The sequence below is a fragment of the Colossoma macropomum genome, unplaced genomic scaffold (assembly GCF_904425465.1).
Source record: "Colossoma macropomum unplaced genomic scaffold, Colossoma_macropomum, whole genome shotgun sequence".
NCBI lineage: Eukaryota > Metazoa > Chordata > Actinopteri > Characiformes > Serrasalmidae > Colossoma > Colossoma macropomum.
In genome coordinates, this window is record NW_023494790.1 from 5,555,196 (window position 1) to 5,568,222 (window position 13,027).

The 13,027-nt window shown below is 40.7% G+C and overlaps 1 protein-coding gene across 1 annotated transcript in view; it reads right to left on the bottom strand.

Annotated features, from left to right (window-relative positions):
* Positions 1 to 740: 740 nt before the first annotated feature.
* pdzd7b (PDZ domain containing 7b) overlaps positions 741 to 13,027 on the bottom strand; it is a 29,573-nt gene continuing 17,286 nt past the window's right edge. Inside the window, exons 10-17 of the mRNA XM_036571815.1 lie at positions 11,079 to 11,191; positions 10,859 to 10,950; positions 10,600 to 10,691; positions 8,126 to 8,197; positions 5,439 to 6,053; positions 4,429 to 4,529; positions 3,067 to 3,192; positions 741 to 1,103 (exon numbers count right to left, since the gene is read on the bottom strand). Of these exons, the coding sequence (XP_036427708.1) occupies positions 741 to 1,103; positions 3,067 to 3,192; positions 4,429 to 4,529; positions 5,439 to 6,053; positions 8,126 to 8,197; positions 10,600 to 10,691; positions 10,859 to 10,950; positions 11,079 to 11,191 (1,574 nt within the window). The remainder of the gene's footprint in view (positions 1,104 to 3,066; positions 3,193 to 4,428; positions 4,530 to 5,438; positions 6,054 to 8,125; positions 8,198 to 10,599; positions 10,692 to 10,858; positions 10,951 to 11,078; positions 11,192 to 13,027) is intronic.

Genomic DNA, 13,027 nt, shown 5'->3' on the forward strand with positions numbered 1-13,027 from the left:
ACTGAAACAGGGTTGTACAGTACAACGAAACACTTTTAGGCTAGATCTCCAGTGCAATTACAGACAACATAGTGCAAGACAGGACATAGTGCAAGACAGGACATAGTGCAAGACAGGATATAGTGCAGGGACATAGAACAATAAATACAGAAAATAAATACAAGTATATACACTGCAGTAGGTGTGCTGGTACTTTAACACTGTTAATATAACAGTAGGTGCAATAGGGTATGTAGAGGGCAGGGAGCAACAAACTATGGGTTAAAGTGCATGGTGCATACAGTCTCTGAGCTGATGGCGATCTGAGGGATAGTAGGGGGAGGACAGAGGTCAGTCTGTTAATCAGGTTGAGGTTGGTGTGAAGTAGTGTGAACAGAGGTCAGTCTGTATGAGTTCAGGTTGAGGGTAGTGTAGCTGGTGACACCAGTTTAACAGCACGGGGGAAAAAGCTGTTTCTGAGTCTGGTGGTTCTGGCTCTGATGTTCCTGTACCTCCTTCCAGATGGCAGAGGCTGGAACAGCGGATGGCTGGGGTGTGTGGGGTCGGAGGAGATGCAGAGGGCCTTCCTCAGACATCTCTTGCTGTAAAGGTCCTGCATGGGTGGGAGGGCAGCCGCGGTGATGCGCTGGGCAGTTTTCACCACTCTCTGCAGGGCCTTGTGTTCAGCAGCAGTGGCAGACTGTGATGCAGCTGCTCAGAATGCTCTCCACAGTGGATCTGTAGAAGTTGCAGAGAAGCTGTTATGGCAGGTTGACTCTCTTCAGCCGTCGGAGGAAGTGGAGCCGTTGCTGTGCTTTCCTGATGATGTGGGATGTGTTCAGTGACCAGGTGAGATCCTCAGAAATGTGGACCCCGAGGAACTTGAAGCTGCTCACTCTCTCCACCGTCGTCCCCTCGATGCTCAGCGGTGCATGCACTCTGCTCCCCCGCCTGAAGTCAACAATCAGCTCCTTGGTTTTGCTGACGTTGAGGGAGAGGTTGTTGGCAGTGCACCATTCAGCGAGGAGCTTCACTTCTTCCCTGTATGCTCCCTCATCATCGTTGGTGATGTTGCCGATGACTGTAGTGTCGTCAGCAAACTTGATGATGGTGTTGGTGCTGTGCTTGGCAGATAGGTATCTATCTATATAGATAGATTACTATATAGGTGCACTTTGTAGTTCTACAATTACAGACTGTAGTCCATCTGTTTCTCTGCATACTTTGTTAGCCCCCTTTTACCCTGTTCTTCAGTGGTCAGGACCACCATGGACCCTCACAGAGCAGGTACTATTTGGGTCGTGGATGATTCTCAGCACTGTAGTAACACTGACAACACACACTAACACACCACCACCACATCAGTGTTATTGCAGTGCTGAGAATGCAGAATTGCAGAAAATCAGATATTGTCAGTAATCTGATCAACACTGTGAGCCGATAGACTCACAGAAGAAGACGCGACGTAAACGTAATTTAAAACTCAAACCACTTGAAAATATGAACATATATCATCTAGAAGATGAAGAATATTCAAATCCTTTATTTCGTGTTTGGTTTCAGCGCCGCTCCAACAGTGTTCTGCTGACATCCAACGTCTGTTCTCGCGCATGCGCAGACTGAGAAATCCAAAAGAAATCAGAGTTAGAGTTTACAGGCACTGAGAAATCTGATTACTGAGCTAAAATCCAGCTCTCTTTATCGGATTTCTAGATCAGAGTATGGTGTTTACATGTCTATTTGAATAATCGGATAACTGCGGAAATCCGATTATGATCGGATTATTGAGTGCATGTGTACGCATTCAATGACAGTTCAATTCTGCGGACTATAAAATGGGTGGATGGATAGATAAGTAGATTGATTGAATGATTTTTTGCTTGAACAAAAATTTTTTACTTGAACAAAAATGTATGTATTTGTAAGCATAAACAAATGTATACTTTTATTTTTTAAACAAAAGCAATGATGGGGCAAAAGTATTCAGACATCACAAACTAATAGCATTAGTACTTCGTGGCAAAATCCCTATACCAGTCCCAAATCCAATCCCAGTACCAGACTCAAAATCCATCTGAGTACCAGACTTAAATCCCATTTTAGTACCAGATATAAATCAAATATCAACACCAGACCCAAATCTCATTTTAGTCCCAGACCCAAATCAAATCTTAGTACCAGACTCAAATCCCATTTTAGTCCCAAACCCAAATTCATTCTCAGCACCAGACTCATATTCATCTCAGAACCCAAATCCAATCTTAGTACCAGGCCCAGATCCCTTTTTAATACCACAATGGAATTCAACGTCTCGCATTCAATGCGAGTATCAGACCCAAATTTATCTCAGAACTGGGTCTACAAGCATTGGTATAAGAAAGACCTAGGCCCAAATACCCTCACAGAACCAGAGCCAAATTCAGTCTTAGTACCAGTCCCATATCCATGTCAGAACCAGACCAAAATCCAATCTCTGTACCAGACCCAGATCCCATTTTAGTATTAAACACATTCAATCTCAGTACAACTCAAATCCATCTTAGCATCTTAGCAAATTGGTAAGAAACACTTGTTTACCCTTGTTTGAAACCACAGGTGTCCAAGTACAAATACAAGTATATATGTTTTCAGTACTGGTAAATATCTTAGATATATATATATTTTTTTTATTAAATGTGTGGTTGCATCACCTGAAATTTGCCAGGTGGTAAAACTGAGTCTCCCCTGAATTTGTACGATTTTAAAAGGTATTAAACAAATATCAACACACTGAACAGATTCTTCAGATGCAAAAATGTGCATTATATTTAAAGTTTTAAGACAATTTTTTTTAATATCGTTTTGAAAGCCTTATATGTCATTGACTCATACATTCATATTTTGCTCATGATAGTAGTGGCAGTGCACAGAATGAATTGATGTGTCCACGATCCATAAAAGACAGTGATACAGAATGCATGTTACAAATAAAGTCTGAACGGAGGATGACTTTGGAGACACCATCACTTGGGTCTCTTTTTCTCTCAGTGTTCTGGTTTAAGGCACATTGTTGTCCATCACTCAGTCGACTAAGGAGTGTTTGGGGACCTTCACCACCAGCTCCATGGGGTCCACAAGTTTGTTGCTGAAAGCTTGCCGGATGATTTCCACAGCGTCTTGATGAGTGATGCCTTGCAGGGAAACCCCATCTACTGATACCAGCTCAAACCCAGCCTGAGATGAGATGAGATGAGATGAGATGAGAAAAAGGAAATGGAATCAGAAATCAAAGGAAATGACTAGATAGAAGAGTGGCAGCCTGCAATCAGACAAGAGTACTGGCATTTGCAAATCTGTAAACATTTCGAAATAGTTTGACTCAGCACTGCTGTGTCTGATCCACTCAGACCAGCACAACACACACTAACACACCACCACCACGCAGTGTTACTGCAGTGCTGGGAATCATCCACCACCCAAACAGTACCTGCACTGTGAGGGTCCATGGGGTCCAGACCACTACAGAACAGGGTAAAAGGGGGCTAACAAAGTATGCAGAGAAACAGATGGACTACAGTCTGTAACTGTAGAACTACAAAGTGCACCTATACAGTAAGTGGAGCTGATAAAATGGACAATGAGTGTAGAAACAAGGAGGTGGTCATAATGTTATGCCTGATCCTTGTATTTCCAGCATATATCACAGTATCTGATGAAATTTAAAGTCCCATATCTTGTTTACATTTTTTGTATCTTGTTTTCCATGATATTCTCTTTTGTGTGGCTTTATGCACCAAAAAGTCATAATCCATTGCATGACCATTTTCCAACCTCTCTTTATTCATCTGACTTAAACTGGCTGTTCTGTTACTGTGCCTTTACATCAGATATATGCAAATGAGCTCTGTTCCGATTGGCTGTCCTGTACTGCACTTCATTCCAAAAGCAGTCCTTATGACACTCCTTATAACGTCGCAATGAACGGGCGGGCTAAACTTGGCTAAACTGTAGGCCGAATAGTCAGATATATGTAAATGTGTTTAATTTCGTGACATCACGAAAACAGTGAATTTATTTTTGCATCTTGGTTTCCATATATAGACTGTTTGTATGTTTACATACTACTTCAAACTCTTCTATTCTAAAATGGTGAGTAAAGTTCGGTATTCCATGATAAGGGAAACTCCAGTCAGATTAGGAAAGCCCCTTTCTAGAAAGTGGAAGGAACTTTTGAAAACCTGCAGTTGCTCTGGGGGGCTTCAGGTCAAGCTCAGACGGAAAGTCTTTGGGCTGTGTTCAGGTTTGGACCGAAGTTTCAGGCTCGATTAAAGCTCAAAGACAAAACACAGTTCTCAGACTCATCCATGCACTGCACAGTTGTAGTAGTTTTTGGATTTTTCATGAGCTGAGTCAGGTGTGACCAGGATAGAGAGCCAGAGTTTGAGGTTTGTAGTAGTGGATGGATGTTACCTTCAGTATGTCATTAGAAGATGCAGCTCCTCCTGGAAAAATCTTCTCTATTTTGACCATAGGCTGCACCCTGGACTCCACGCCGCCGGAAATGCTGATCCCTTCATCATCCCAAAAATAAAAACAGCACATCTTTTACATTTACTCATAATTTAACCCCTTAAACCCCAATGATCTGGGGCTGACGCTCCAGTTCCTCCCTTTCAGAACTGCATCAATTATAATTAGTTTCACTGTACACGCCTAAAAAAAGGTGCCACAGAAGTTTATTTAAGCGATGCCATAGAACAGCCACTTTCTCTCTAAAGAAAGAGAGAAGAAACCTTTAAAGGTTTAAAGAACCTTGACAAATTGTAAAGGTTCTATATTACTTTGCACATCACATTTCTCTAAAGAACAGTCCATTGAAAGGTTTATTAGGGAACCACAAGTGGTTCTGCAATGGAATTATGCAAAGAACTCCTTTTTGGCATCTTTATTGCTAAGTTACTGAAAAATAAGTTTAAAAAATACCCAGATAGCAGACAGGTTTGGGCCAATTCTGATTGTCCTATATGAGTGTTGGTTGGCTACCGGGTAGACGTTAGGCATGTGGGCCAGAATAAGGCCAGATCCTGGACAACTTCATACAGTTCTGCCTTATGTCTACATTTGTGGGACAATTCTGGCATGATTGTTGTGGATCAATAATATAGTTGGGCCAGATTTGGGCCATATCCTTTAGTTTTATTCACTTCACAGTGTGTGGGCCAGATCTGGACCGAGGACCCAGCCGTTTTTTGGGCCAGAACAAATAAAGGATGTGGCCCACCAGTGGGCCAGACACATTTTGCTAACTGGGTAGGAATTAAGGGGTTAACTTTAGCAAAACAGAACATTCAAGAGTAGAACAGAGAAAACCGTTTTAGCACTAACAGTAATACATGCTTTGGAAGGGTTTGGTGAAGCCCTTTGTTGAAGATAGAAATAATTATAAAGTTAAGAAAGTTCAGAGTGATGGTGATGCTCACCAAGTGACTGTTTGGTCTTGCTGATGCTGACAGTTTTGAGTTCATACTCCTGGTCAGTATAGCCATCATGGTGACTGCCCTCGGAACCAGAACGCACCAGACCATGTTTACTCTTCTGCTTTTGTCCACCGTGTCCTGTAGAGGGCACTGTGGAGCTCTGTGACCTCTTGAGTGGACCAAAGACCTGGGACAACAGCGGCCTCTTGGGGCGAGGAGTGTCCACTACAGTGAAAAAAACATCCTGTTCCTCATTTTCTCGCCTGTTAGCTTTATTCTCTGAATGTCCATTTCTAAAGGGGAACCTCCACTTTTTTGAGCTGGAATTTTCCAAATGACACTGATCTTCATCTGAGATGACCAGGCCATCGTCTGTGGCAGGAGACGTGTTCTCTGTCAGCAGCCAGTTGGGGAGCACGGGAGACTTTCTTGAGGGTTTGAGGGCATCTGAGGGAGAATAGCTGTCAACAGGGATGTCCAGCAGAGGGGAGAAAGCTCTGGAGGCCTCTGACATCTCGCCCTGCTGCCGAGTCACATGAAGATGCTTTAATTCCTCCAGCAGCCGGTTCTGTCTGTCCACATCCTCAGCATCCTGAAGCTCAAAACCACCTTGCTGGTCTGAAACATATACACACACATAACAGGCTGTGAGGAAACCACTAAAAGAAAAGGTTCGGCCAAAAACATTCCAATTTCCAGTCGATCAACCAAGACATTTTGGTGTCTGAAGTTTGCCTCTTTAGTTTTGCACTGGAGCTAATGTAGCTAACAATTAATGGAAGCTTATGGTCGGCAATTAGCAACATGCAAACAGAATGCAGAATTATCACACACTGGCATCACAAGACATCATAAGTCTCCGTAATATGGTTTGTACATGAAGCATGTGTATAAATGCACTGTGTATACATGAAGGAGAGAGGCTCCTATTGAAATGCATTGAGCACAGCATTGACTCTGCAGGGTTTTAGTGTGCATATAAAGTGAATATTAAAATGATTTACTGAGATATTGGCTCATTTTATTAGCTCATGAGAAATGATCACATTGAAATGAACAGAATTCTCTTTTATTAAATAAATAAATGAGTCTTTCTCCATCTGGAGTGGGAATTCAGGTGGATATATTTTTAAAAAAATCAATTTCTTTCAACCCAAAAATGAATAATCTTAATATGTCTAATAACATCTCCTATTATCATATATGCAGAAAGGAGAGCTTAATTCCAAAGATATTTTACAGTCACTGGTGTTGGATGAATATGATATAACACCAGTGACTGTGACCCCAGTGACATTCTGGTTAAATCTGAGGATTTTGTAAATTGGCTGACTCACTGGCCGTCCTTGTGCAACTATTTAAAATCAGTAATAAAATGATATATGGCATTATTTTAATTACCCAGCCATTAAAGCACATAACACCGGTGACACATAGAAGTTATGAACTGCCTGATAAACAAAATTATTAATAAATTAATGAAATACAGTGAGCGAGTGTGACTCGCCTTCTCATATGCCTCTCTGATGAGCTTCGACCCAAAGAAGCAGTTTAATAGATCTGAAAATACTGTTAAAATGTAAAATAAGAGTCCTGATAACTCCAGTGACCAAAATCTCTGACAAATGAATTCGTAAAAAAATACATAATTTTTAAATGTAGTATAAAGTTCATGATATAAAAAGTAAACATGAATCTGTTTTATACAAATTCCTGACTTAAACCTCTTAAAAATATTGTTTTATCTTAAAAATGTTTTCTCAAATGCTGAAAATTGTTTGTGACAAGCTGTTTTACAGATGCAGAGCAGCTATGAAGCAGGATAAAAATGAGAGAAATCATAAGAGAAAAGTGTTATTTAATCTTAGTTCCACTGTGTAAATACTGACCTTTGGAGCTGTGCCTGACATTTATAAGCATATTTTTAAGCCCTGAAAAGTTTCTGGCAAGGTTTCCCATCCAAATGGAGACTGACCCTTTTAAAGAAATAAATAAATAACCCTTTTTGGAGCAAAGTCTAAGAAGGTACAACACAAAAATGGCTCACACATGAAAACTACCAAGGAGTTTGATTTAAAAAGATTCTCATAACGTGAAATCACAATAATGAATTGGTAAATTATGAATATATGTGAGATTCTGAGCGAAATTATTGTCCATAGTTATTTTTGCATTTTTTTTCTTGCTGTCCAAAATCCTAACATTGATTAATATTAGAGATATAAAACATTAGGCTTGTCTTTGGGCATAAATGGGTTAAATATAGAAAGCCAAGTATATTACTGGAACGAAACTGGAACCATATTAATCAACAAAATAAATAGCTTTGTAGCTTCAGTGCTAAAATGAAACAAGCTTGCAGACACCAAACCTGTCTTGGCTGAGTGACTTCATTTGGGCAGAAGGGACAATTGTGTACATTTGGCTTAAGCCTGAACCATCACTTAAGTAATAATCCTAACCTTAACCTCAATCCTAAACCATGTGTGATGTAATATAGACCAGTGTTTCTCAACCCTGATCCTGGAGACACACTGCCCTGCACATTGTACAGCCTCTCCTGCTTTAACACAGCCACTTTAACTAGATAGTGATCTGTTAACAAGCCGATTAGTTGGATCACTAAAAACTACTAAACAATGCAGGGGAGTGGACCTCCAGGACCAAGGTTGATTTGGACGTTGCCTCACCAGGTACAGGTGTAATAAGGTGGCGTTTGGGGGCGTGGCCAGCCTTTGGGGAACGGAGAGGGGAAGACCTTCCTACAACAGAGAGAAAGAGAGAGAGTTACACATTAAAAGGGAATTCCACCAATCAAAGTTTCTGCCTAGTTCAGTTGCTGAGATGTAAACAAAGACATTCGCAGTGGTTTGGTGTGAAATGGTTAAGTATGGAGATACTTACTAACTCAGATTTCTTTACAGTGGTGGTGAAAGGAACCAGGGGTCACCATGTCTACAACACAAATGTAGCCGCTTTATTTACTATCCAAAACCACCGGTGAACCTACATCAGTCTTCTGAGCTGTTATATGTAACGTTGAGGTAAAATAGTGGTAATTCTGAAAACTTATCATGCACCAAACAGAGTAATACCATAGTTACATGTAAGATATTTTGTTGACACCTCCTTTAAATTACATCCCGTCTTATCATAGACTGGCCAGTTTAACATTGTGGATCATGAAGTTTGTCTTTGGGGACTAGTTTTCCTCACAACGCCCTGCATATACCACTCTGCCACAAATGGATTGAAAAAATTTAGGCCAAACCTTTTCAAAACTGTCGTAAAACAATGTCTCAAGCATCAGGCAGTGTATTTATAACCATTTCATGTAAAAGCTATTATGTCATTTTTAAAAGAATTGAACTCTACGAATGTCTTGTTCTTATCACCACTGTGAACAACTCTGACTCTGCAAGTTTCTCTCGAACACAGCATTTCACATCAGACCACTCTGAAACACTCGGTCAACTGAACTGTGCTTAAATTTAAAAAAATAGGTGGAATTTCCCTTTAATGGAATGGTTTGAAAAATCCAATTTACACAAATTTCCCACTTACCTCAGACGTAGTGAATCACCCAGGACACAGTATTCAAATTCTGCTTCTGTAGGTTAGCACTGGAGCAACAAGGCTAACCGCTAACACTAGAAGTCTATAGTCACCCAAATCTGTTCTTTAAATCCATCCCTCAAAACTTCTCTCAACCCCCTTTAAATCACATCCAGCTCTTCATTAAGGTCACACAGACTTATCAAATGTGGTTTAGGACAAAGTATGACTTACTGTAAGATATAAAATGGACAAAACTGTATAACTAAACGCTGTGGTCAGCCACTTAACCCTTGTGTGTTGTTGCTGTGTTTGTTACTCAGTGGTCTGGTGGACCCACCACATTATTGTTCTTTAAATCAATACAGCCACAACAATTTATATTAAAATACCAGATGTTTAAAATATCACAAGTGGCCAGTGTAGGGTTCTCCTTTAGCAGCTGTAGCCAGTCAGCAGCCTGTCCATGTTGTCCACCCTCACACACACACACATACACACACACACACACATACAAACACCACACAAGGATTAAGACAACATGTGCCGAATTACACCGCTTCTTTGTACACACAGCTCACAGGCATCTGCTAGATCACATTTGCAATTTCTGTTGTTTCTATTTATACACATATTTTCTAAATCACACTGACGGTACCAACATTAAGTGACCCTTATTAGTCCCACAACGGGGAAATTTCACCTGCACATTTAACCCCTCCATGCAGTGAAACACCACATACACACTAGTGAGCACACACACTAGGGGGCAGTGAGCACACTTGCGCGGAGCAGTGGGCAGCCCTATCAGCAGTGCCCGGGGAGCAGTTGCGGGTTAGGTGCCTTGCTCAAGGGCACTTCAGTCATGTACTGTCGGCTCAGGGGAGCAAACCTTCCGGTCACAAGGCTGGTTTTCTTAACCTCCAGCCCACGACTGCCCCCAGTCAGCTGCTAGAATATTGTATCAACCATATACTGTATTTCGTTGCTGTTGTTCTGGTTTCTCAGTGACTGCTATGCTCATATATGCTAGACTATCTGCTAATATGTCACAGTATGTTACATCCTCCTTTGCACAGCTCCACATACTCTCAGTACCGTGTACTGCCTGGGTTCTGTTTTGTATTTATTGTAAGTCTTTCATATTTATTGTACTGTATTGTTGATGCAGTCTGAGTGAAGTTTTGGGAATATATTTTAAAAAATGAGATCTGGGTGACTTGAGTTCTTGTGTTTATTAGCCTTGCAGCTCCAGTGCTAAACTAAAGAAGCAAAATCTGGACACCAAACATGTCCTGGCTGATGGACTTTATCTCTGCTAAGTGGAAAACTGTAAAAATTAGCTTTATAGCCAAACCATTCCTTTAAGTAGCATATTCAAAATCAAATTTACACACTTTTATTCTAACCTTAAAAATTGTCAATCAGCCAAAACATGTTTAGTATCTTGAAGTTTACTGCTCTTTTCAGACACCAAACATGCCTGGGCTGAGAGACTGCATTTGGAGTGAGAGAAAAACGGTTTAAATTAGATAATAGATAATTAGATACTTTAAATTAGAACTTTCGTTTTAATGCTTTACAAATATATCCTGTATGTTAAACTTACGAGAACGTCTTTTCAGTATGTCATAGGCCTCTTCTTCAAAGGGAGCCACCATACTGTTAAACTGTTGGAGGTCATCCTTAATGACAAGCATTCTGAAAAAGGAAAAAGAGGAAAATTCAAGCCCAGTTCAGCTATTCTGGTCACAGAATAGGGACAGAAGCAGACTAGATTTCTTATGAGGGATGTCCCAGTTTTGTCCAGATTTAAAGAGAACCTTATTCACTAAATTCAATTCTGTTTCCTCTCCAGTTTTTCCCACCTGATCTCCCTCAATAGCAGGAGCTTCTCTGGCCTGTCCAGGATGGCCAGCAAGGGGAGCACTAGAGTTTTCAGCTCCTGCTCCCTTGTGTACTGCAAAAAAACAGCAGCATCATTTTTACAACATATAACATCGTGAATATGTAAGGATATAGACTAATTGGGTAGTTCTGTCAGTCAGCTGTTTAGGCAGTAACACTATATTATACTGTTTCCATTACCCGCCTGCAAATCTCCATGACCACAGCCACATCTTCCTCTTCCAGCAGTTTGGTGGCCATCTCCTCTACCTGAGTAAGCAAGTCCAAGTCTGACAATCCATGATTCTTAGTCCCTGGTGAGAGAAAGTACAGGTCTTTTCACATTTGCTTTCTTCTATGCTCTACCATAGGTAGTCTTTTTGTCTTACAGTTGTGTGCCAACAACAACCTCACCTTATCCCCTGGGGTCTCCCCTGACCCCAGACCCCCTTCCCCTTTTTCCCCAACTTTTTGATTGTCACCTACTTCCCCTACCTCTTTGCTTTCTCTGCCAACCCCAAGTATCTCTACTTAAACCATGTCAGACCACGTATTCTTTAGACTGGTGACTGAACTGGACTGGTGACACACTGATGACCAAGCTATGCCCGCGTGTGACTGTCTGCATGCACATGAATGTTGACTGACCACGCTGTACCCACACTCTGTATGTGTAAATAAACTCCAGTCTCCTGACTCTTCCTGCCAAATTTCTAACTGTGGTCAGAGACAAGCACAGGAAAGACTGAGCACCCAATCTACTCACTTCCCAACAGGTCAATAAAACAGATGAAAAGCCATAATGTTACATTAAAACAAGAGCAGTGTAATTTCTTTCTTATAGTTTCTTATAGTCTCATCCACATCATGCCTAGTGAGAGTTCATAAAGGCCTATTAAAGCCAGAGACACTTTCAATAGGATGTGCTTGTGGAGTTTTGGAGACCAGCCAACTTGCTCTGACTTAAGCAGGAGTGAACATACTGCAGTACTCCTGGTTTTACCAAAACAAACTCTATATAACTTCCAACAGAAGACCCACTGCTACTGTATCTCTCTTTGTTGCATGTGGCCATGACAGTGACACCTAGCATTTTCAAGAAACACAAATATTTAATGATGTAGCCCCACTGAGAATTGGCCACTGAGCTGTCCAAAAAAATTCCCCAAACGTAATGCATGCACAGGGTATTCTTGTATTTCTAACGAGTCCTGTAAATACAGTCCCACACTCTGAAAATGAGTGATTAATAACAATCCAAAAACACAGCATATCTGTGTCACACAATGTGTAATCAGAACACAAGATATTTGAGTTAAGGAGAATTACACTGATTTTTTCCAACATTTCGTATAATTTAGTAGATGATAAGCCATTCAGAGTGGTTTGATGTAAAACGGTTCATTGTAGAGACTCTTTACGGAGTTTATAGTGGTGGTGACAAGAACTAGAGGGGTCATTATGTCAACAACACAAATATAGCCATTTTATTTACCACCAAGTGAACCTACACGTCTTTTCTGTATGCAGTGTTTATGATGGTAAACTAGTGGTACATTTTCTCTGAGGACCGAGGACAACACCCTGCATGTATCTCTCCACCATGAATGGCTTTTAAAAATATGTTTTAAGCCAAAACCTTCCCAAAACTATCAGAAATGATATGATGACATAAAAAGTCTCAGGCATCAGGCAGTGTATTCATAATCTTTTCTTGTGATGTAGCTTCCAGGGGCATTAAACACATTGAACGTCTGGTTTCTATCAGCACCACTGTGAACAATTTAGTGAAAAAGTTCACATTTCACAACAAATCACTCTAAATTATTATTTTAACAATTTAATTGTGCAGAAATTCCCTTTTGAAAACTGCACTCCTTGTGTTAATATGCTGTTTGTGTTAAACGTAATAGAAAATGTGTTGTCCTTAACTGGACAGTTCTACCTTGTATTTCGAGATCATGTGGTTTTACACTCTGCTCTACACTTCCTCATTATCGTTCACAACAGTTAGTTCCGGCCACTCATAACATCACGCCATTTCGCCATAACATCACGCCATTTCGCCATAACATCACGGTTTTTTCACAAACACTGCCTCACTCTGCTAAGACGCCGTTGCTAAGCAAGGACTTTGACAGCTGTAGGAG